Below are 23,365 nucleotides of genomic sequence, written 5' to 3' on the forward strand. Positions count from 1 at the left end.
TATGATGGGGGAGAGGACTATGCCAACACAAACAAACCGCCCTTCAATATTGCTGATCTTTTCTGGCACGGTTTTTGAAAAGCAGAAGAGAAACTGAAGCATATTTCTCATTGTGTTATTGACTGTCAACGTGCCCATCTCCAGCTCCATGTTCCTCTTCGGGATATCTGCCAATGTATCTGCACAACCTACAATTTCCCTTGCATCTTCAATTGCAATCTTTATCCTTTAGTTTGAAGCCTCAGCTGTCAATGACCTCATGCCATTTCTGCCATATCACTGAAGTAATCTTGTGAGGACACAAATAACTTCTGCCGACTCCGTTAGTGGTGTTGCTCACCTTTATCACCCTTCATCAATGCCCTTACTTTGACTGGCCGTCCCTAACTCCAAACCTCAGCTTTCCCAAACTACGCTGCCTATATCTTATACCAAGACTTATTTTCCATCGCCCTTGCCTTTGCAGTCCTACATTTGACTCAAACATGACAGAAACAGGCCCTTCATCCACGGGTTTACCTCCTCTGGCATCTTGTTCTTTATATATCCACTACCCTGTGTGAAAAAAATGCCACTCAGGATCCTACATCTTGCCCCTCCCACCTCTAACATCCTCCAGATTCCTCAACTATGCCCCAACTACTCCCTTCATGGTTTTGTACGCCTCTTTAAGATCCCCCCCTCTGCCTCCTGCACTCCAAAAAATAAAATCTGGCCTTCCTTTCTTTAAATCCTTTTTTTTTTTACCAAGCCCCCAACTTCTAGCCATATATCCTCCAATAGACATGAAAAGCTCAGAGCTTTGCATTACTGAAGAAACTAAATAAATGTAGAATCTTGTTACTGTTAAACAGAAAGGACATCAATATAGTCCAGCCTTGTCGGTACAACAGGGAAATTAGTTATTACACCAGATTTCAGGAATAAACTCATGGAGAGATTAAACAGCCAGCAACAAACTAATCATGTAATATATATAAGCAGCTTGTTCTGGCTCCAAATTACATCGACACCTTTAGTGTTGACAACTGCCTTTGTGTTGAATCCAAATTAATCCAGTTCATGCAAAGACACTTTATAGATTACAAACCATGTATTCAAAGGTTTTGAATTACATACCAACACAAATTAATGGTCCAATAAATGTCCAGGTTATCAAGTACTTAATTACACCATAATCAACTTGCAGCTTTTGTAAAACAGTGTTGAGACTCTAAATATTCTCACAATAGTAACAGGTGAATACAGGTGCATTTACACAAAATAATAGACTGATCAGATTATATCTTTTAAAATGCTTTGGTGAATATGTAGAAACTAGGTACAATACTATTTAGTTCACTGCTTGGTCAATGCCCTATCATTTTACCATGAATGAATGAATAAGTTTATTGGCCACGTATTCACATACAAGGAATTTGCCTTGGTGCTCCGCCCGCAAGTGGCAAAATGACACAATTTCCCTCTCAACCCCATTCTCCTTGTAACCTTTGATGCCCTTCCTAATCAAGAACCTATCAATCTCCACTTGAAATACACCCAAGGTCTTGGCCTCCACAGCCGTCTGTGGCAATGAATTCCAGATTCACCACCTTCTGAATACAGATATTCCTCCTCATCCCCTTTCTAAAGGTGTGTCCTTTAATTATGAGGCTGTGCTCTCTTTATCATTATTTTGTGCTCCTCATATTTCTATTTGCCGTTTTCAACCCGACAAAACCCTAAGATACTACCAAAGAACACGTACAATAAATTAGATCAGAGAAAGATAATAAAATTGAACATATACTCTTTTCATCGACAGCATAAATTTAGGTATTATCACCACCTGCCCAGAAAGTACCGAATCTTCCAGAGTTAAATTAATGATTATTTAATCATTCATAAGAGTCAACATAGATAATATCTGATAACCCTTGACGTGCTGGTCCATATTCAGCTGGCTTTGTGATATGGGACTAAGACAGAGAGAAGGATGTGCTACCCACTGATTTAGATTTACCATGGCATAATGTTTTACAGCCACCTACAGTAACAGCAGAGGATTTCATCCAGTCAGACTGGGTATACATTCAACTGGTAATCACAAGATGCCAGCAACCATGCGTGAGTTATCTTCAATTGCTTTAAGTGCAGATGCACACAATCAGTCTGCTTCCACCAGATGATTTTGTACATACATTTCAGCAGAAGAGAGTCTATTCAAATATGATGGACTAAATGGCTTTATGCTTATTTAACTAACTGATGTTAAGGTCAGGAGAACTACAATGTAGAAGGAAAATAATATTTGTCAATTTTAGGTACATAAAGGGGAGCTTTAAAATTATGTTCATTTATTTAGATCACATTGACCTGAAAAATGGCGGTCACAGTTTAAGAACATTAACACATTGAAAAAGGTAAAATGAAATAAAACAGTAGAAAGGAAATTATCTAATATGGTATCAGGGATGCGGGACTTTAAATTTGTGCAGAGAACACAGAATGTGAGACTATTCTTCTCAAAGAGAAGATTTCAAACATAAGTTTATCAACTATGTCACTGAGAATGGGTATCATAGAAACATAGAAACATAGAAATTAGGTGCAGGAGTACGCCATTCGGCCCTTCGAGCCTGCACCGCCATTCAATATGATCATGGCTGATCATCCAACTCAGTATCCCGTACCTGCCTTCTCTCCATACCCTCTGATCCCCTTAGCCACAAGGACCACATCTAACTCCCTCTTAAATATAGCCAATGAACTGGCCTCGACTACCCTCTGTGGCAGAGAGTTCCAGAGATTCACCACTCTCTGTGTGAAAAAAGTTATTCTCAATTCGGTTTTAAAGGATTTCCCCCTTATCCTTAAGCTGTGACCCCTTGTCCTGGACTTCCCCAACATCGGGAGCAATCTTCCTGCATCTAGCCTGTCCAACCCCTTAAGAATTTTGTAAGTTTCTATAAGATCCCCTCTCAATCTCCTAAATTCTAGAGAGTATAAACCAAGTCTATCCAGTCTTTCTTCATAAGACAGTCCTAACATCCCAGGAATCAGTCTGGTGAACCTTCTCTGCACTCCCTCTATGGCAATAATGTCCTTCCTCAGATTTGGAGACCAAAACTGTACGCAATACTCCAGGTGTGGTCTCACCAAGACCCTGTACAACTGCAGTAGAACCTCCCTGCTCCTATACTCAAATCCTTTTGCTATGAAAGCTAACATACCATTCGCTTTCTTCACTGCCTGCTGCACCTGCATGCCTACTTTCAATGACTGGTGTACCATGACACCCAGGTCTCGCTGCATCTCCCCTTTTCCTAGTCGGCCACCATTTAGATAATAGTCTGCTTTCCTGTTTTTGCCACCAAAATGGATAACCTCACATTTATCCACATTATACTGCATCATGCCAAACATTTGCCCACTCACCCAGCCTATCCAAGTCACCTTGCAGTCTCCTAGCATCCTCCTCACAGCTAACCCTGCCCCCCAGCTTAGTGTCATCCGCAAACTTGGAGATATTGCCTTCAATTCCCTCATCCAGATCATTAATATATATTGTAAATAGCTGGGGTCCCAGCACTGAGCCTTGCGGTACCCCACTAGTCACTGCCTGCCATTGTGAAAAGGACCCTTTTACTCCTACTCTTTGCTTCCTGTTTGCCAGCCAGTTCTCTATCCACATCAATACTGAACCCCCAATGCCGTGTGCTTTAAGTTTGTATACTAATCTCTTATGTGGGACCTTGTCGAAAGCCTTCTGGAAGTCCAGATACACCACATCCACTGGTTCTCCCCTATCCACGCTACTAGTTACATCCTCGAAGAATTCTATAAGATTCGTCAGACATGATTTACCTTTTGTAAATCCATGCTGACTTTGTCCAATGATTTCACCACTTTCCAAATGTGCTGCTATCCCATCTTTAATAACTGACTCTAGCAGTTTCCCCACTACCGATGTTAGACTAACTGGTCTGTAATTCCCCGTTTTCTCTCTCCCTATCAGGGATTATGGGGAGAAGGCAGGAGAATGGGGTTGAGAGGGGAAAGATAGATCAACCATGATTGAATGCTGGACAAGACTTGATGGGCAGAATGGCCTTATTCTATTCCTTGAAGTTATGAAACTTAGGAAATGAATTGAATTTACAGGAAAGTCAGTGACCAGGAAGGACAGATGGAATGTTATCAGCAATAGGATGTTTTGCGTTGTGTATCGCAGCCATTTATGATGGTTAAATAAGTGACTATATCTGTGGAAAGGGAATCAGTGCAGGCTTATGAAGAGCAGGAGAGTGGAATATTGAGAGCACAGGTGGGACGTACTGAAAGGCCATTGGGGTCTCAGTGATATCTTGCATGTGCAATTTCCAAAGGAAGGCAAAACAATATGTTATCTGTAAAACAGAAAGCAAACAAGGCTCGTCTGTTCCAACAGCATATCTGCAAACACGGGAGAAACATCGCAATGAGGCAGTTTGTGGTCGCGAGATGGTTGGATTGAGATGCTCAGATGTTTAATAACATAAAGGATGTTACTCTCACCTTCAAATGTAAAATCTAAACTGCAGTCAGAAAAAGTATCCACCACTGGACTAAATTTAACTTTACTTGGAAAACATCTCATAATTTTCCACAGATACAAAGGAATCTTTCTTCAAATCTAACTATTTCAATTCATGAACCAAATTCTAATATATTCTTAAATTGAATTTCCCTTTTGAATTATTGTTCTTTGTGACAAACATGTAATTGGCAAGATGTCATCACAACTCTGGGGTGGGAGATTTCAACCTACACATGGTCCGCCCTGTTTCAACGAATGCAATCAACCTGGCGTGCACAATCAAATAGGATCAAATAGAACAAGTTGTCCTACAACTTTAAGGGGCTGTCCCACTGTACGAGCTAATTCAAGAGCTCTCCCGACTTTAAAAAACAATCAAACTCGTGGTAAGCACGTAGAATGTACATAGCGGGTACGTCGAAGCTCGGGGACGTCTCTTAGTGGCTCGTAACGCTAACGGCAGGTACTTGGCAAACGGGAAATGGGTAAGTTTGAGAAGACTCGTGAAGATTTTTCAACATGTTGAAAAATGTCCACGAGAGCCCCGAGTACCTACGAGCGGCTATTACCGTAATTCTCCGAGTTTGAATCAGGGGAAACTCGGGAGAACTCTTGAATTAGCTCGCACAGTGGGACACCTCCATTAGGCTGTGCACGCCACATGCAAAAAGAAGATGACAACTCTACCTTGAAAGCATACAAGACAAGTTTAAAGTGTACTTGATAGTGTTCTGTATTAAATTATTCCATTATTTGTGCAACCATATACGTTTATAATATCAGGAATCTACAATAAATGTAGGAGGCAACTTTAGGAATGCAACTTCTGTGCCATAGAATGTAAATGTATAACACACGAGTAACTACTCCACTCATTGTCCAGGTTATTGTCGATGGTCTCAACATTGCCGTGATGTACACTAGAACAACAAAACAAAACCAAGCCACTCAGATGGACACAAATAATCCAGACCCCATGGACTGCATTTTGGACAGTGTTGTGAACAATAGAGTAGAACAATGAGCTACGAGGCTCAGCCCTACATCAGCAGTTCCACATTCAGCTGTAAATGAGCTGACATCTACACAGCACACGGCAGCTGGGCTGAAAGTACAAACATGACTCACATTTTAACCCACATAACACACCAGACAAGTCAGTTTAACATCTGCATTTTCAGTCGGTGGAAGGGACTGATCATCTGATCAGATTCTGATCTATGTTAAAATGTACTTCTCCGTCGGAAACCATCACCACTGTATTTTCAACAATTTAATAATAATAATAATAATTAAAGATTCAGCCTTTTGTGTTGAGGCTTCAACCTGCCATTCCAACCACAAAGCCAGCCTGAAATGGATTGTGTAGACACTGCACTTAAGTATAAAAGACCCACCAGATACAGTGAAAGACTTCCAGACTGCTCTCTGTACCAGAGTTAAACAATGTTCTTCATAAACTAACAGTGACAGATACTTCCACCATACAATACACTGTGCATCATTTACTGGAGTGCTCTGCTGGAGACCCAGACAATGGATGTGGAGATACACATCTGAATCCTGCAGCACTCAGACAGATTTATGCTCAAATAATTAAACACATCTGGAATACAAGTTATGATCAGTAGTGGTGATCACAAAACTGTCAGATTTTTGTAAATACTCTTCTGGTTTAGTCTGGATTAGTCTGGAAAGAGGCTCTTCGGCCTAACTCATCCATGCTGCCCAAGATACCCCAACAACAATAGTCCCACCTGCCCACATTTAGCCGATATCCCTCTAACAGACGGCGAAGCGTACGAAAACACCGCCGGGGACGCAGAGGTGGGTTAAAGGCCAGGTTAGAACTAGCCCCACACAGGGTAGCGATTCCTAGCCTTTTCCTCGCCAACGTGCGCTCACTGGCAAACAAAATGGACGAACTCCGGCTAAGGATCACCTCCCACAACTGGATCAAGGACTGCAACATCCTGATCTTCACGGAAACTTGGCTCAACACTGACGTTCCTGACAGCGCCATCCAGCTATCGGGGCGTCATTTACTCCGAGCGGACAGGACATCAGACTCCGGTAAGACCAGAGGTGGGGGTCTGTGCATTTATGTAAATAAAGCATGGTGCACGGACTCCACCATCATCGAGAATCACTGCTCAGCTAACCTTGAGTTCCTCTTGGTTAGATGCAGACTGTTCTATCTGCCCAGAGAGTTCACCTCCACTGTTGTGACTGCAGCCTATATCCCTCCTGATGCTAATGCCAACCTTGCAATGAAAGAGCTGCATACTGCCATTAGCAATCAACAGACGCACAACCCCGAGGCAGCCTTCATTGTTGCGGGTGACTTCAATCACTCTAACTTGAAGACTGTACTCCCCAAATTCCACCAACATGTCTCCTTCCCCACTAGAGTAGACAAGACACTGGACAAAGTATACACCAACATGGCAGAAGCTTACAAAGCCATCCCCCTCCCCACCTTGGTCAGTCTGATCACGTCTCATTGTTCCTGCTCCCTAAGTACTCCCCACTCATCAGGCGGGTTAAACCAACTGTGAGGACAGTTAAAGTCTGGTCAGAGTAAGCGGACTTCACACTTCAGCAGTGTTTTGGAAACACTGACTGGAAGGCGTTTGCAGCCCAGGCCACCCTTGACTCCCACACGGACATTGATTCCTACACATCCTCTGTTCTGGACTTTATAAACTCCACCATCAATAGTGTCACCTCCCTCAAACAGGTGACAATATTCCCGAATCAGAAGTCATGGATGAACAGCGAGGTCAGGCTACTGCTGAAAGCACGGGACACCGCTTTCAGGTCAGGCGATGCTCGAGCCTACAGTTCATCCAGGGCTAACCTGAAGAGGGGCATCAAGAAGGCCAAGCACTGCCATAAGCTCAGGATTGAGGAGCACTTCAACAACAACTCCGACCCCCGACGCATGTGGCAAGGCATCCAGGCCATCACGGACTACAGACCCACCAACACCACCCCCACATCCAGCGACGCCTCCTTCCTTGAGGAGCTTAATCACTTCTATGGCCGCTTCGACAGGGACAATCTAGAGACAGCCATCAAGGCTGTGCTACCTGCCGATCACCAACCCCTCACACTCACCCCCTACGACATATACGTGGCACTGAGTAGGACTAATGCACGTAAAGCTGCTGGCCCTGACGGCATCCCCGGGCGCGTGCTCAGGGCCTGTGCTGCGCAGCTGACAGACGTCTGGACTGACATCTTCAACCTGTCACTTGCCCAAGCAGTTGTCCCCACATGCCTTAAAACCACCTCCATCATGCCAGTGCCAAAACACTCCACTGCGGCAAGCCTCAACGACTTCCGCCCAGTTGCACTTACCCCCATCATCACCAAGTGCTTCGAGAGGCTGGTCCTGGCACACCTCAAAAGCTGCCTACCCCCCACACTGGATCCCTATCAGTTTGCCTACCGCAAGAACAGGAGTACGGAGGATGCCATCTCAACGGCACTTCACTCCGCCCTCTCCCACCTCGACAACAGAGACACTTACGTAAGAATGCTGTTCATCGATTACAGCTCAGCATTCAACACCATTATACCATCAAAACTGATCACCAAACTCGGTAACCTGGGCATCGACCCCATCCTCTGCAACTGGATACTGGACTTTCTAACCAACAGACCCCAGTCTGTTAGGTTAGAGAAGCACACCTCTTCAACCCTCACCCTGAACACCGGCGTTCCACAGGGCTGTGTGCTGAGCCCCCTCCTCTACTCCCTCTTCACCTATGACTGCACACCTGTACATCATACTAACACCATCATCAAGTATGCAGATGATACAACGGTGATTGGTCTCATCAGCAACAACGATGAGTCGGCCTACAGGGAGGAGGTCCTGCACTTAGCAGCATGGTGCGCTGACAACAACCTGGCCCTTAACTCCAAGAAGACCAAGGAGCTCATTGTAGACTTCAGGAAGTCCAGGGGCGGCACGCACACCCCCATCCACATTAACGGGACGGAGGTGGAACGTGTTTCTAGCTTCAGGTTCCTGGGAGTCAACATCTCCGATGACCTATCTTGGACCCACAATACCTCAACTCTGATCAAGAAGGCTCACCAGCGTCTCTTCTTCCTGAGGAGACTGAAGAAGGTCCATCTGTCTCCTCAGATCCTGGTGAACTTCTACCGCTGCACCATCGAGAGCATCCTTACCAACTGCATCACAGTATGGTATGGCAACTGCTCTGTCTCCGACCGGAAGGCATTGCAGAGGGTGGTGAAAATTGCCCAACGCATCACCGGTTCCTCGCTCCCCTCCATTGAGTCTGTCCAAAGCAAGCGTTGTCTGCGGAGGGCGCTCAGCATCGCCAAGGACTGCTCTCACCCCAACCATGGACTGTTTACCCTCCTACCATCCGGGAGGCGCTACAGGTCTCTCCGTTGCCGAACCAGCAGGTCCAGGAACAGCTTCTTCCCGGCAGCTGTCACTCTACTCAACAACGTACCTCGGTGACTGCCAATCACCCCCCCCCCCCCCCCCCCGGACACTTATTATTATTTATTCAAATCATTTGTTATGTCGCTCTTCCAGGGAGATGCTAAATGCATTTCATTGTCTCTGTACTGTACACTGACAATGACAATTAAAATTGAATCTGAATCTGAATCTAAATCTTTCCTACCCATGTACTTGACCAAGTATTTGAAGAATGGCCTCGACCCGAAACGTCACCTATTCCTTCGCTCCAGATGCTGCCTCACCCGCTGAGTTTCTCCAGCATTTTTGTCTCCCTCCTATCTTTTAAATGCTGTTATTGTACCTGCCTCAATTACCTCCTCTGGCAGCTCGTTCCATGCACCAACCAGGCTCTGTGTGAAAAAGTTGTCCCTCAGGTTCTTATCTTTCCCCTCTCACCTATAACCTATGTCCTCTGGTTCTTGATTCCCCTCCTCTGGGAAAAAGACTGCATTCATCCTGTCTGTTTCCCTTCTGATATTTGTATATCTCAGACCCTCGAGTCCTGGCAACATCCTCAAACCTCCTCTGCACTTGTTCCAGCTTAATAACACCCTTCCTGTAACAGAGTGACCAGACCCCAAATGAGGCTTCTGAAAATGCCTTATACAGAGTGACCAGACCCCAAATGAGGCCTCACCAACGCCTTGTACAACTAACATAATGTTCCTGCTCTTATACTCAACGCCCTGACTACTGAAGGGCAGGTGCTCAAAGTGCACGTATCCTAAACACTAATGACCAGAAACAGTGACTGGAAGTGGCACAGATGACCCGAGCAGACCCCAAGCCACAATCTGTGGTTTCATATTTATCACCATTTGGATGGAAACTGTAAATTTAAGAAAGCTACATTAGTTAAATGAGATATATAGTGTTGTAAGATGACAAAGAGTACAGATGGGAACAATTCAGCTGAGATTCACCACTTGGAGAGCAGCTTTCCCTACTTGAGTCATGCCCATGTAATGAGAGGAAGGAGAGACTGGAATGAGGACAGAACGAGATGACGGCAGTACATTTCTATTCGAAGATCCCAAAGTGCTTTCTTACTCATACATGCTTTCAACTTTGTTTTGGCAGGACTATGATTTTTCCACGTCTAGGTCACTTAATAATGTCTAAATCAAACAGACCCATCAGATATTAGGTACAAATAAAGTACATCATGTCCACCTCCCTTTCTGAGAAATCCTTTAGCAGACAGTAATATTAGTGAAGATCTGTAAACTCATAGGACAGTTGTGAATTCTAATGCTATACACAGAAACGTTTTGTTCCAACATTCCCAAGAACATTATTGAACCCAGCACTGAACAGATTTACAGCTGCATTATAGCTGCTCCCTGTGCTCAACACACAATTCATTCAAGTTTACTCTCCTGGCCAATACAATAAATTGCACATAGAACAAATAGCCAGAAAAGATACAAAGGGGCTGAACAAAAAACACTGCAGAACTCATCTGAAACAGTCGCGGCAAATGGAATAAGTCGACATTTGGATTGAGGCGGACTGCACCCGCTGAGTTTCTCCAGCAATTTTGTCTACCTTCGATTTTCCAGCATCTGCAGTTCCTTCTTGAACATTTGGATTGAGACCCTGCTTCAAGGAGCAGCTTCAACTTCTTTTGTCTGTACAATAGTTTTGCTAATATTTTATAGACCCAAGAATTACAAATAGATTAATTAAAGGACTTAAGGATTATAAATAAATAAATTCACATTAGTATTACTTCAGAAAAAGTGAAACATCTGTGTTTGCACACTTACTATTTGGCTTGAGATTATATCATCAAATATATTAATCAAACAAAAAAAAAACGCAGAAGATTTTTCTTGCAACTAATGAGGCCAAAATACTGTGTAAAATTGCCAGACGGGTGTCAAGGGTTATGGGGAGAAGGCAGGAAAATGGTATTAGCGGGCAGAGATCAGCCATAATTAAATGGTGGAGTAGACTCGATGGACTGAATGGCCTAGTTCTGCTCCTATAACTTGTGAAGGCTGTCCTACAATAGCATTTTCATGTAAATCTATTTTTCTATACGTTTGAACTGTGTTTGAATAAACTTATTTGGTGTTGAATTGTCTATGATTGTTTTAACACTTATTGCAACAGATTCACTGTTAAACAATATCCTTGTACTGTGATTATATGATAACATTCAATTAAAATGCTAGTTCATTTGGAATCCAGTTTTACATCAGCCATTCCTTGCAGGGAAAATGATATTGAAATAAATAACATCTCTGAACAGCACCTAAATGTACACAATTAGCACTGGTTAAATCAATGTTATTATCAATGCATATAGTAGCTTCCTTGCTGATAATCATGAACCTGAATTACTATCACTCATTGGTACAGAGGTAATCCAATGAAGGGTTTCTGGTTGGGATTACTTCAGTGCCGTTAAGATGCAGGATTATAGGCATTCCACTTTCAAACAGTAGAAGTTTTAGCTGCAGTTTATAAAGCTGCAAGGATAGCTCAAGTGTCTGACCCACAAATGCTGAGTACATTAAAAGTAGTTTTGGGCTCAGGAATCACACTTCATGGTGAACCAGCACTGAAAGGAATTCATAAATAGTTACAAAGTCATCCTGAAGATTCCCTCCCACTGCTAAAACTTTACTCGCCCGCCTGAAATCATCTCACTTTGCTGAAGTTCATCAAAACCACCGTAAGGTAAAACAACAATCCCAGAAATGTGTGAGAAGGAACTGCAGATGCTGGTTTAAACCAAAGATAGACACAAAAAGCTGGAGTAACTCAGCGGGACAGGCAGCATCTCTGGAGAGAAGGAATGGGTGGCGTTTCTGGTCGAGACTCTTCTTCAGACTGGTTTTAGACTATTTTCCACAAATACGGGGATTTACCGTTACATTGTGCTGGAGGACACGCCGGGGCCCAGAGATAATGATGTGTTTGCAACACTCACACACACACTCACTCATACACTCACACACACACTCACACACACACTCACTCACACACACTCACACACACACACACACTCACTCACACACACTCACTCACACACTCACACACACACTCACTCACACACACACACTCACACTCACTCACACACACTCACTCACACACACACTCACTCACACACACTCACATAAACACTCACTCACACTCACACACACACACACAGTCACACACTCACACACACACCTGTTTATTCTCCCATCTCACCTTGTGACAGGCACTGGTTGGCCAGAGCAATTTGCCCAGAGTGCAGGTACAGATTGAGTCGTGCGAAGATGTTGGTCAGGGAGGGGATGGTAATGAAACAATATGCAGCACACGCCTGTAGGACAATGAAAGAAAACAGCATAATTGACCAGTGACATGATCATTAGCACCTTCACAATTGCCACTCATTTACATGTATAAAATTCCTAAAAAATATATTTTTTGAGGGGTGGGGGGTGAGAGGGGAGGGGGATGGAGGGGGGGATGGGGGTGAGGAGGTGGGGGGGGGGAGGGAAGGGAAGTATTGACGAGATATTACTTATTCAACGTTGTGCTGTATTACAGTTTGTTTGTGGCCTCACTCTGGCAATGGAGGAGGCCCTGGACAGAAAGGTCAGTGTGGGTATAGGAAGGGGGGGTTAAAGTGGGTCGCATAGACAGATTTGGAATTAATGCAGACAAATGGGATTAGTATGTGTGGGCATGATGGCCAGCATAGACACAGTGGGCCGAAGGGCCTGTTTTTATGCAGAATAGCTATTATTCAAATTACAATTCCATTGAGAGATGTTAGGCTTCTTTAAAATTAAATCAAAGGCAAATGGAAGACGAGGTGTAAATCACAACTTTAGAATTAAATGCATGTGAAGAACATAAAAGTGAAGATAAATGCTTTCTCAGTGCTACTGACTGCTACTCCCTCCAGCCTCTCTATAGGTGTGTTTGTAGGACCTCAAGGTCACCCGGTTACTCTACCAGAGATGGCAGCGATTATTAATTTACCACTGCATCGTGCTTAGTCAGAGAAATAGCTTGAGGCTGCAAAGAGGGAGAGACAAGACTGCACAGCTGCTTGAATACCAAGACAGGAGCCGCAGCATCTCTGCGTTCAGAGCACAAACGTTCGGTTTGCAATACTCCTTGAGGCAGGGAGGAGGAAGGAAGGAAGGAAAGCAGACAATCCCTTCCCCTCAGTAATCACTAATGCACCAGGTTTGATGTTGAGCTTATATCAATCAGGAAAGCAAAATGGCTGTAAGAAATGAACTGAGAACCATTGTTGCTGTTCTCCCCGCACCCCAGAATCACAGCCAGTGGCATTCAGTGGAGACTGTCACTCTGCCAATCCCTTGAGTAATGTGGCTATCACGCAGATGGACAGCTGTAATCGTCATGTCATTTTCAGAGAGACGTGGACAAGAATCGGGCAAATATATGAAGATTATCTCCTAAAACATGTAAATCGCTGAATGTGAGATTTGTATAGACAAAGGGATGTTCCAGTTAACACAACAACCCACATTTGAGAGCAACATTTAAACCATCAATATTCCTGCAAGCAGTAATGACATTTTACACTGACCCTGACAAATGCAGCCGTTTTTCTGGAGTGATTGCCACGCACGACTTTCTTTGTTTCCATCGCTAGTCGGTTCACCCTCTGTACATAATAGACAAGCATTATGTCCACAACACACCTCTATTATTTTCTAGTGTAATTTCAGTAATATCCAGTTGTTTAAAATCTACCAATTCACAATACAGTTTCTCTACACTTAAAACATTGTAAAATTACATCTTTTGTTTAATTTATCTGAAGTATAATTAAAGTTTTTCAATTGGTTCAAATATGAATACATTTGAAATAGAAATTGTTCATGGAATTGAATGTATAATTGCCATAATTTCTGCAGCATTTGGAGGCATTGAATTTCAGTGAATGAAGCTGTGTTTGGTCGGTGTGAATCAGAATAGCTGACCAACAGCACCCCCTGCTGCAGCACATTGAGTGGTGCAAGCACCATGAAACTTGCAGCGAGAATACATCAGCTTCTATCCTGTAACCTGAACTGAGATTGTATCCAAGTGCGGACCCAAGCACAGGTTTTGAAATGCAATGGTGATCACACCGGCTGAGCTAGAGCACAGCTTTGAATGGGATGTTTTTCACTCACATGGATCAGCTGGATAAGAACTGGTTCTAAGTTGCAGAATGTTGCTCTGGCTGCCACATAAAAACTTAGCTGCTGCTCAAAGTCCCGGCCAAAGGAAACCTGCAAAGGAAAAGATGCAGAGTTGTATCTGTTTAAAGATGCCTGCCTGTCTGTGGACTGCTGTGGTCCTTGTACAGGTGGAATGGGTAATTCAGAGGTAGATGTCATTCATAATTAATTATTTGGTAGAATTAATCTGACATACATTTCCTGGGTTATAATAAACCTGTGAATAGGAACGAGGGTAACAAGTTGCGAGGAAGTGTGGCAAAAGGTTTTATGGACATTTGTGGCATACATTGCACGAGACTGTCGAAATAAATACATCTTCAAAATTCAAATTATAGATATTCTTTAAATGTTCCAGATGTCACTGTACATGTGGATTGTAGCAATAATAAAGGTATTTGTCCACATCTTTCTGCAGCCAGATCAATAGCAGATGAACACCTGTGGAGTGTATAGTGAGTGTGAGCAGTAATGACACAAGGTGACGAAAGGGCCTGTCCCACTTAGGCGATTTTTTAGGCGACTAGGCTGTCGCCACATGGTCGCCGGGGTGTCGCCTGAATGGCGCGAGTAGTCTTCTCAGTCGCCCAAAGAGCGTAGTGTTTTTCTGGTCATTGTTGGATTTTGAAATGTCCAAACATTTTCGGCAACAGTTGGCGACTGTGGGCTTGACGCCAATGAGCATAGCTTGACTTCTCCTGACGTAGGTGCTGTCGTGGGTTGTCGCAGGTGGATGTAGGTTGTCGCCAGTGCCGACTTCGGTGAATTCCATTGGTGACTACCTACGTCAACCGGCGACTGAATTGTCTTCAGTTGTCGCCGACAGGGTCGTAGCTTGTCGAGGGTGGACGTAGGTTGTCGTAGGTGTGGTCGTAGATGGACGTCCTAATGGGTCGCCGGTCGTCGGTAGCTTGCCGGAGCTTGACGTCGACTAGACGGTAGGCTGTTGTAGACATTGTCGTAGACATTGTCGTGGGGGGGGGTCCAGTCTCCGGTTTTTCAGCGACCTGCTATGACTATGACAGTCGCCGGCAGTTGCTGAAAAAATGCCTAAGTGCGACAGGCCCATAACAAACATCTTCAATATCCAGCAACACCCACAGCCAGTACATTAACATCAACTACTCACCATTCTGATGAATCCATTTATTAACACCGCAAGGCTCCTTTTCTCATCTTCCAGTGTTAAAGCACTGTGAAAAACAGTGTACACAACACTTAGTCGGAGTAACTAAGCTGGATAAAATAAGCAATATAAATAGTATCACAACAGATTCTCCCGTAAACCAAGATGCTGATTAAAACAAAATTTAAAATTCCCTTGGCACCTGGTCATAAAATTTAGAAAACATTTAATTACTAATAAGCCCTTTAATTGAAAAAGTAATTAAATATTGTAGTTCAGAAATGAAAAGCAAATTGCTAAACTGTGAATGTGCTACACGTGATGGTCATGAAGCAACCCACAGTAAATGACAATTAGAATATCTGCTGGCTCCTTCAAGGCACTGTTGTGAATCTGCATCTGCCCAGCGCAATCTAGTACCAACAATATTGTCTTCTATAATAATTTTATAGATTCATTATTAATCCAAGACTAAACATTTGTTTACCAACTAGCAGGAAGATTCATTACTGTCTGTGCAAAAATATTACATTCTGCTTACGATTAGAACATTTTAAAATGACGATAGTTTAGGGAGGGAATTGTACACAGAACCATCTTACTTGACAGAGTCGTGCATTGTCTTGCAAATGTGCATCAGAGCATTAAGTATGACAGGGTCACGTGTTACTTCTTGCTGTTGCCTAGAATACCAAATAAACAAACACAAATGTGTTTTACATGCTGCACTGTTGGAATAAAAATGCGACTATGTTGGAGATTATTTAACAACATCAGCAGCTCAGGTCACTGGGCCACAAAGGCAAATACTAGCAAGTATGAGGGGAAGATCTTATGTTTTTGACACCAAGAATGATTAAATTAAGGTATTGCTTTGTAGTTCCTGTCCAACAGAGCAATATGATTTGAATTATTTCTTTAAATACCTTAGAGGTTAGAATTTAGAAAGTTGGAGCAGTGTACACAAGTCCACAAGTTATAGGAATAGAATTAGGCCATTCATCCCATCGAGTCTACTCCGCCATTCAATCATGGCTGATCTCAGCCTCCTAATCCATTTTCCTGCCTTTTCACCATAACCCTTGACACCCATTCTAATCAATAATTTGTCTATCTCTGCCTTAAAAATACCCACTGACTTGGCCTCCACAGCTCTCTGTGGCCATGAGTTCCACAGATTAGCTACCCTCTGACTAAACAGTTCTTCATGTTCCAATTACTGTATACAGGCAGATTTTCAGCAAAGTGCAATCTGCAACTGGTCTTCCCAATGTAGAGAGCGATGACTATAACACAAGTAATTGAATGAGTTTAGTCTGGAAACATCATCTACAGTGTAGGACAGTAGGATGTGTGATGGGGAAAGTTCAGACATCACATTGCCTGCATTTGCACAAAGTTGAAAGAAGATACACCAACACCTCTACTTCCTTAGAAGACAAAAGAAATTCAGTTTCTCTAAAACGTCTACAGATTCAGCATCGAAAGCATATGCTTGGTTGCATCACAGCTTGGTTTGGCAACAGCTCTGCCCAAGACCGCAAGAAATTGCAGAGATTTGTAGATGTAGCCCAGTCCATCACACAGACCAGACTTCACATCATTGAGTCTATCTTCACTTCATACTGCCTGGGAAAGGTAGCCAACATAATCACAGAATTAATTATCCCACCCTGGTCATTCCTTCTTCTCCCCGCTCCTGTTGGGCAAAAGGAACGAAAGCTTGACAGCGCGCACCGCCAGACTCAGGAACAGCTTCTTCAACTTCTGAACGGTCCTTCCTTCCATAAGCTATGTTACTGTCTGATTCACCTCTATCCCATTGACGATGTTGCTCTGTATCAATGGAACTACAATGCTGAGAACAATATTTGCTGCATTTGGATCTTTCCTTTTGCTGTCATAATAAACCTAAACGTTTGAAGGGTCTGATCTAAATATTGGCAGCATGACTGGGCTGCAGCAAGGAGCATTAAACACAGAGTCCTTTCATAGTCATGCTGTCCATCTCTCAAAGATCATTCTGAATTACACGTGGAATGTTATCATCTAAACTACACTTGTATTTCTACAATTAATGGTTTAAAACTAGGCGCATTGTTTTAAAATATTAAATATAAATAGATTGTATTATTCCTCTTCCTTAGCCAAGGAAGATGAATAATAATAATAATAATAATAATAATACTTTATTGTCATTGTAAATACATACAACAAAATTTCAGGCGCACTGCCCCAGCGGAGCTCCAACGTATCAGATAAATAATAATGAATAACAAATAGCAAAAACGGCAAGAAAACATCAAGTCAGAATGTGTAATATATTCCAGTTTTCTGTTATGGCAGTACAACATATTGGCTATGGGGGGTATGTGTTCAGTGTAGAGTTCAGAGTGGTGATGGACTTGGGGTAGAAACTGTTTGTTAATCTTGTGGTGTGTGATTTGATGGACCTGTGACGCCTTCCTGAGGACAGAGGGCAACATGTGATGTGCGGGATGAGGTGAAGGATGAAGCCGGCTGAACATATTTCTCGTGCGTACCTGATGAAGACTTCCATAATGGATTTGCACACCTCCACCCTGACACTCTCCTTCTGGACCATGTCTAGGAAAGGTAGGAACTTATCCTGAGGATGGAGCACATGGGAGAGGATATCAACAAAGCATTAGTTCTGTATTCAAGTCCAGCACAGCATGTTTATTTACATTGCGCTATTTCGTCCTCACTATTTTTCAATGTACAATTTAAAAAATTGCTGTATTATTATGAATTATAGCTTTGTTTTAACAAACATCTTGTAACACTACAGACTTGCAGCCAGTCCAAAACAAAAACGCTGAGTACAAACTTAAATTATTCCATCACAACAAAATCTAATGAGCAATGCCAGGAGTCCTAGAAACTCCAGCGTATACCCTTACGTGCATGTACAGAGTACACCTGACCAGGTGGGAGCAAGCTGGGGTACAGCACAGAATGTGTGTCAGCATTACAGCAACATTGCACAATTTATCTCAACCAAATTAAACCCACATTGTTGGCACAATTGATGATTAGAGTATCCCTGCAGCTTTATCTTGCAGAGTCACCCTGTGGTTGCCCAAGACCTCAGAGCTGGGCTCAGGACCATGGTCAGAGGCAGCTAGTGGCATCAAAACACCTCCCCCTGGGATCCAGCTAGCAAGAAACCACAACTAGACCCGTGCACATTGGTCTGCCAATGATTCTCTAATCACTGTTAACATCAGAGCTGAAGCACATATGGCCAATCCGCAAGTCATCCAGAGTGGCAGAGAGACAGAAAGCACCAAATAAACAAACAACTTCACGATAAGTTGAGGAGGAGGTAATGCAAATGTTAATTCAAACTGGGAACTACTGTTTTCTCCTTTAAATACCAATCACTAATACCCAGCTTACAAACAATACACATTTAATCACTCAAATGAGCAAAGTAGTGTTCATAGAAACAAGATGGGTGGTAAAATGCACATGCAGTCCAGTACTTTGTTCAGCTGTTGAGTTTTCCAATCTACACAGCAATGACGTATTTTAGTAGGGCACCCAAAAAAATCTACCTTTCTATATTTAAGTGGCCTAATAATTCTTGTCTAATGCCCTATTTTGAAGTTTTCTATCACACAGAAAAATGAAACAGAATGAAAACATATCACTCGCTCCATTGTATAAGCATTTCTTAAAACAAAGTTTCTACTTTGAATACAAATACCACTCTTGATCAAAAGTAGTAGCTCAAAATTCCATTTACACCCATTAGCATTGTCCCAAATCTAAAGGCCAGGGATTTGAAAGAACACAAAGGCAATGTGTCAGTGTAAGGCTAGCATTACCCTCGCCTCTACCCTTACCCTCGCCCCGTACCCTTACCCTCGCCCCGTACCCTTACCCTCGCCCCTACCCTGACCCAACATCACCCTAACTGATGTCCATCCATGGTGTGGATGTGCAGTTGACCAGGGAGTACAATACCTGGGAGTGAACCTGGACTGGTCCAGGAACGCTGAGGCCCGGTACAAGAAGGGACAGAGCCGCCTGTACTTTTTGAGAAGGCTCCACTCCTTCAACATCTACAGTAAGATGCTGCAAATGTTCTACCAATCGGTGGTAGCCAGTACCATCTTCATCGCTGCTGTGTGCTGGGGCAGCAGGGCGAAGACAAACTCATCTGGAAGGCCGGCTCTGTCCTGGGGGCGGAGTTGGATTCATGGAAGGTGGTCTTGGAGGGGAGGATGCTCCTCAAACTGTGGAGCATTCTGGACTATACAGCTCACCCCCTCCATGACACACTGGTAAACCTGAGGAGCACCTTCAGCAACAGACTGGTTCCACCAAGATGCAGCACAGAACGTCACAGGAGATCCTTCTTCCCTGTGGCTTTCAAACTGTACCCCTTCTGTCATGGGGTAGACTGGGACTAAGACTGACCCCCCCCCCCTCTCCTCCCACCTCCTCAATCAATCTTTGCACATCCTCAAAGCCTTACCACACGTCACTTTATTTTCATGTTTCATGTATTTTGTGTTTTTTTGTATGACTGTTGGCAAATTAATTTCCCTCCTGGGATAAAGTTCTATCGTATCGTATCTTATCGTACAATATCAACAAGTGTTGTCATTTCCATGCATGCAAAGTAAACTGATTGGTTACTGGGCTGTAGGATGAGATCCATTAAAGACCAGCAACTTGGGCCATATGTCTCACATTTGCATTGTAAATTCACTGGAGAACTCTGCCCTAGATCCAAGGAGATGCAAGGTTGATTATAATAGTCATACAGCATGGGAACACTCCATTTGGCCTAATCCGTCCATGTTGATCAAGATGCTTTATCCAGACTATTATTTGCCTGCGTTTAGTCCATACCATTCGAAACCGTTCCTTTACATGGAATGGAATGATAGTGGAGTCTTCAGATTAAAGCTTGGGTCATTTTAAATACTATTAGCGAGTTTATTAGTTACAAAACATGGAGGCCAATTCACTGGATGTTTTCAAGAGAGCTGGATTTAGCTCTTAAGGCTAACGGAATCAAGGGATACGGGGAGAAAGCAGGAACGGGGTACTGATTTTGGATGATCAGCCATGATCATATTGAATGGCGGTGCTGGCTCGAAGGGCCGAATGGCCTACTCCTGCACCTATTTTTTATGGTTAAATCATCGGAAGGATTTTTATTTCTCATGGATTGATAAATTGCAAGCTGTAAAAAAGGAATCCAAAGGTGAATTAGGTTTAATGCGCACCTACATGTTCTTTAGATTTGTTTTTTCTTTTAAGTTTTATATACTCTTCAATCTCTGATAAATATTTAGAGTCTTTAAAAGGTTTGGAATTTGACAATTCCATCAGTGGCAGCCGTTATTTAGCGGCCCTGAATCATCTCCACAATGCTCCTGATGATGCAGAAAGCCCTTCAACATGTCGGACTTCTCCAGAGGGAGTTGCCCCAGCGGTTGCTGCAACTTCTCTCTGCCATTGACTACAGCAACGCTGTCATGTGTTTTAAACCAGGTCATAAACTGCACATCGGCAGCATCCAATCCTTGCGTTGTAATATTTATTAATATTAGACCCCGTGCAACTTCATTAACATGGATTCAGTACAATATAAATGCAATGCCACGTCCACCATGTGAATAAATACATTTTAAGAAATAAGAGAAATAATTAAAAAACTGAAATAGTCTTGTATGAACGATTGTCATGTAAATATATATTTTTAAATTGTACCATTTTTATAACTAGTTTGTTCAAGCCTTTGCACCAAAACAAGCTTAATTTGAAGAGCATGTGAAATGTAGTGATTGATCATCAGACTGGAGTTGTTGGTCCAGTCCACATCACTGCAACTACTGTCCACGTTGACAGGTGACGACACCAGATTAACTAAACTGGAGAAACTTGGTTCTGCCTCAAGTGAGATCACGCTGGATTTTCGGAGATCATCTGGGTTGTGGTATTTGCAGGAAACATGTACAAACCTTGATGCTGATGCGCCACAGTTTCCAGTTTGATAATCATGGTGCCACAAGAATTAGAAGGTGACAATTCTCTTCCGCCTTTGGTGACACCCTTACATCTGGTGGTCTTAGTGTCTCTCCTCAAGTGGACGATTGAATGTTTAAGTAATGCCTTGTGTCTGCCCTTAACCATCTAACTGCCATCCAAGGCAAGATGAACAATCCTTGAACTCTTATTTATAGCAAGAGCAACTAGCAAGCACACATTTTCAAGCAAAATCATTTTCAAATGTTCTTAATAAACAATGTTCTACATTGATGAATGAAGTTTTGAAAGGGTGCAGAAGCTGTAAGTACCCACTGCTCAACTTCAGCAGAACAACCAGGGCCCATAGCAGGACACCCAGCAAACCTGAACCAAACATTTCAGCTTTGCTTGTTTGATTAATTCATGTTAATGATGTGTGCATTGGTAATAAGCACGATTATGATTCTTGATCCTGAGAAAAAGCAAATGGAAAGATTTCCATCAACTTACCATCGAAAACAAAACCGCAAAATCATGGAATTGATCGAGTATTTTTGTTATAATTGATTGAAGCTGTAAACAAAACAAGAATGTTAGCCAAAGGCAAGCAAACAAATAAGATTCATACATTTCTCAACATGTTTATAATACTTTAGTCCTTTCTCATTACACATTTGGGTAAAATTGATACCATAAAATGTATGATACTTAGAAAGTTCCCAGGCAAAAATATGCAAATGATGCATTTGAGAGCAGGAAAGGGTGGGCATCGTAGACTAAGATGTTACAACTTAAACACAGCAGACAGCAAGAAACCAGTTCCAGGAATGGGGAGGTCAGCACACACACAACACAGAAATTGTCCGACTGACCAGTGGGGAATGGGCATTTATATTTGAAAAGATTAAACATTTGCAAAGTATTGTGAAGAAGCGAGAAACTTTCACCAATCTCTATTAGTATTTGCTAATTTCATACTACATGGGGAGTGGATCAGACCAAATGAGACATGTGATAAAGGTTGTTACATTGTGATATGGCATTAGATTTTATCATCTGATACCAAAATTAGCAAGAAGCCTATCATTAAGGCACTATGTCCACCTGAACCCTTGCAGATATAACAAATTATACACTAAAAACAATTAAACTGCAGATGCTGGAAATATGCAATAAAACCTAAAAATGCTGGAAACATTCAACAGTTCAGGCAGCACCTGTGAAAAAGAGAAACACAGATGCTTTGTTTCCAGTCTGAGGAAGGGTCCCAACCCAAAATGTCAACTGTCCAATTGTATCGACAGATGTTGCCTAACCCCAGCAGTTCGATCTTTGACTCAGGTTTCCTGCATCTGCAGTCTATTTATTAATTACATGATTTCAGTTAGAATTAAATTTAGAGGGACCACAATTAATTCCAGTTCGCACAAATTAACAAAAAAATGAGAGAAAATAATAGTAAACAATAACGTGTATAATCTCAGCCATTTAACTCTAATCATCTCGACTACAAATTTTACACAAGATTACAGGCCTTTTGGTGAAAAGTGTTTTGTAGGTACCACTGGAATAAGTCTTAAAAGAAGGAATCCTAATGAGAAGTAAAACTCAGCTGGCTTAAGTTTCAATAAATGAAGAGTTTGGCCATAATTCTACAGACGTGTCCATCCCACCTTAGACCAAATCACTATTGTTATAGTGGGGATAAAAGATGAAAATTGTGGGATAATCATTTAATAGAATAGTATAATGCAAATAAAGATAAAACTGAATGTTCCCGTTTCCACTTTCCACCCCAGAATAAAGTACACGTTACCTGCGGATATGCATCTTCAAAAGCCCGGTCTGGAGTCAGATGTTTAATCACATCTGCTAGTACCGTGTTGACGTCGCGTTTCTGATAAAGAAAGTTTTGCATTCGTGTTATTCCAGATAAATTGTTGACTTGAAAA

The 23,365-nt window shown here is 42.6% G+C and overlaps 1 protein-coding gene across 4 annotated transcripts in view; it reads right to left on the reverse strand.

Moving 5' to 3' along the window:
• Nucleotides 1-23,365, reverse strand: part of vps35l (VPS35 endosomal protein sorting factor like) — a 57,133-nt gene that overhangs the window by 15,169 nt on the left and 18,599 nt on the right. For all 4 annotated transcript variants that reach the window (XM_033041200.1, XM_033041197.1, XM_033041201.1 and 1 more), the window contains exons 19-26: nucleotides 23,230-23,310; nucleotides 21,924-21,986; nucleotides 17,945-18,030; nucleotides 16,004-16,084; nucleotides 15,405-15,468; nucleotides 14,228-14,326; nucleotides 13,636-13,713; nucleotides 12,273-12,387 (exon numbers count right to left, since the gene is read on the reverse strand). In XM_033041200.1, the coding sequence (XP_032897091.1) occupies nucleotides 12,273-12,387; nucleotides 13,636-13,713; nucleotides 14,228-14,326; nucleotides 15,405-15,468; nucleotides 16,004-16,084; nucleotides 17,945-18,030; nucleotides 21,924-21,986; nucleotides 23,230-23,310 (667 nt within the window). The remainder of the gene's footprint in view (nucleotides 1-12,272; nucleotides 12,388-13,635; nucleotides 13,714-14,227; nucleotides 14,327-15,404; nucleotides 15,469-16,003; nucleotides 16,085-17,944; nucleotides 18,031-21,923; nucleotides 21,987-23,229; nucleotides 23,311-23,365) is intronic.

Source organism: Amblyraja radiata, chromosome 22, assembly GCF_010909765.2.
Source record: "Amblyraja radiata isolate CabotCenter1 chromosome 22, sAmbRad1.1.pri, whole genome shotgun sequence".
Taxonomy (NCBI): Eukaryota; Metazoa; Chordata; class Chondrichthyes; order Rajiformes; family Rajidae; genus Amblyraja; species Amblyraja radiata.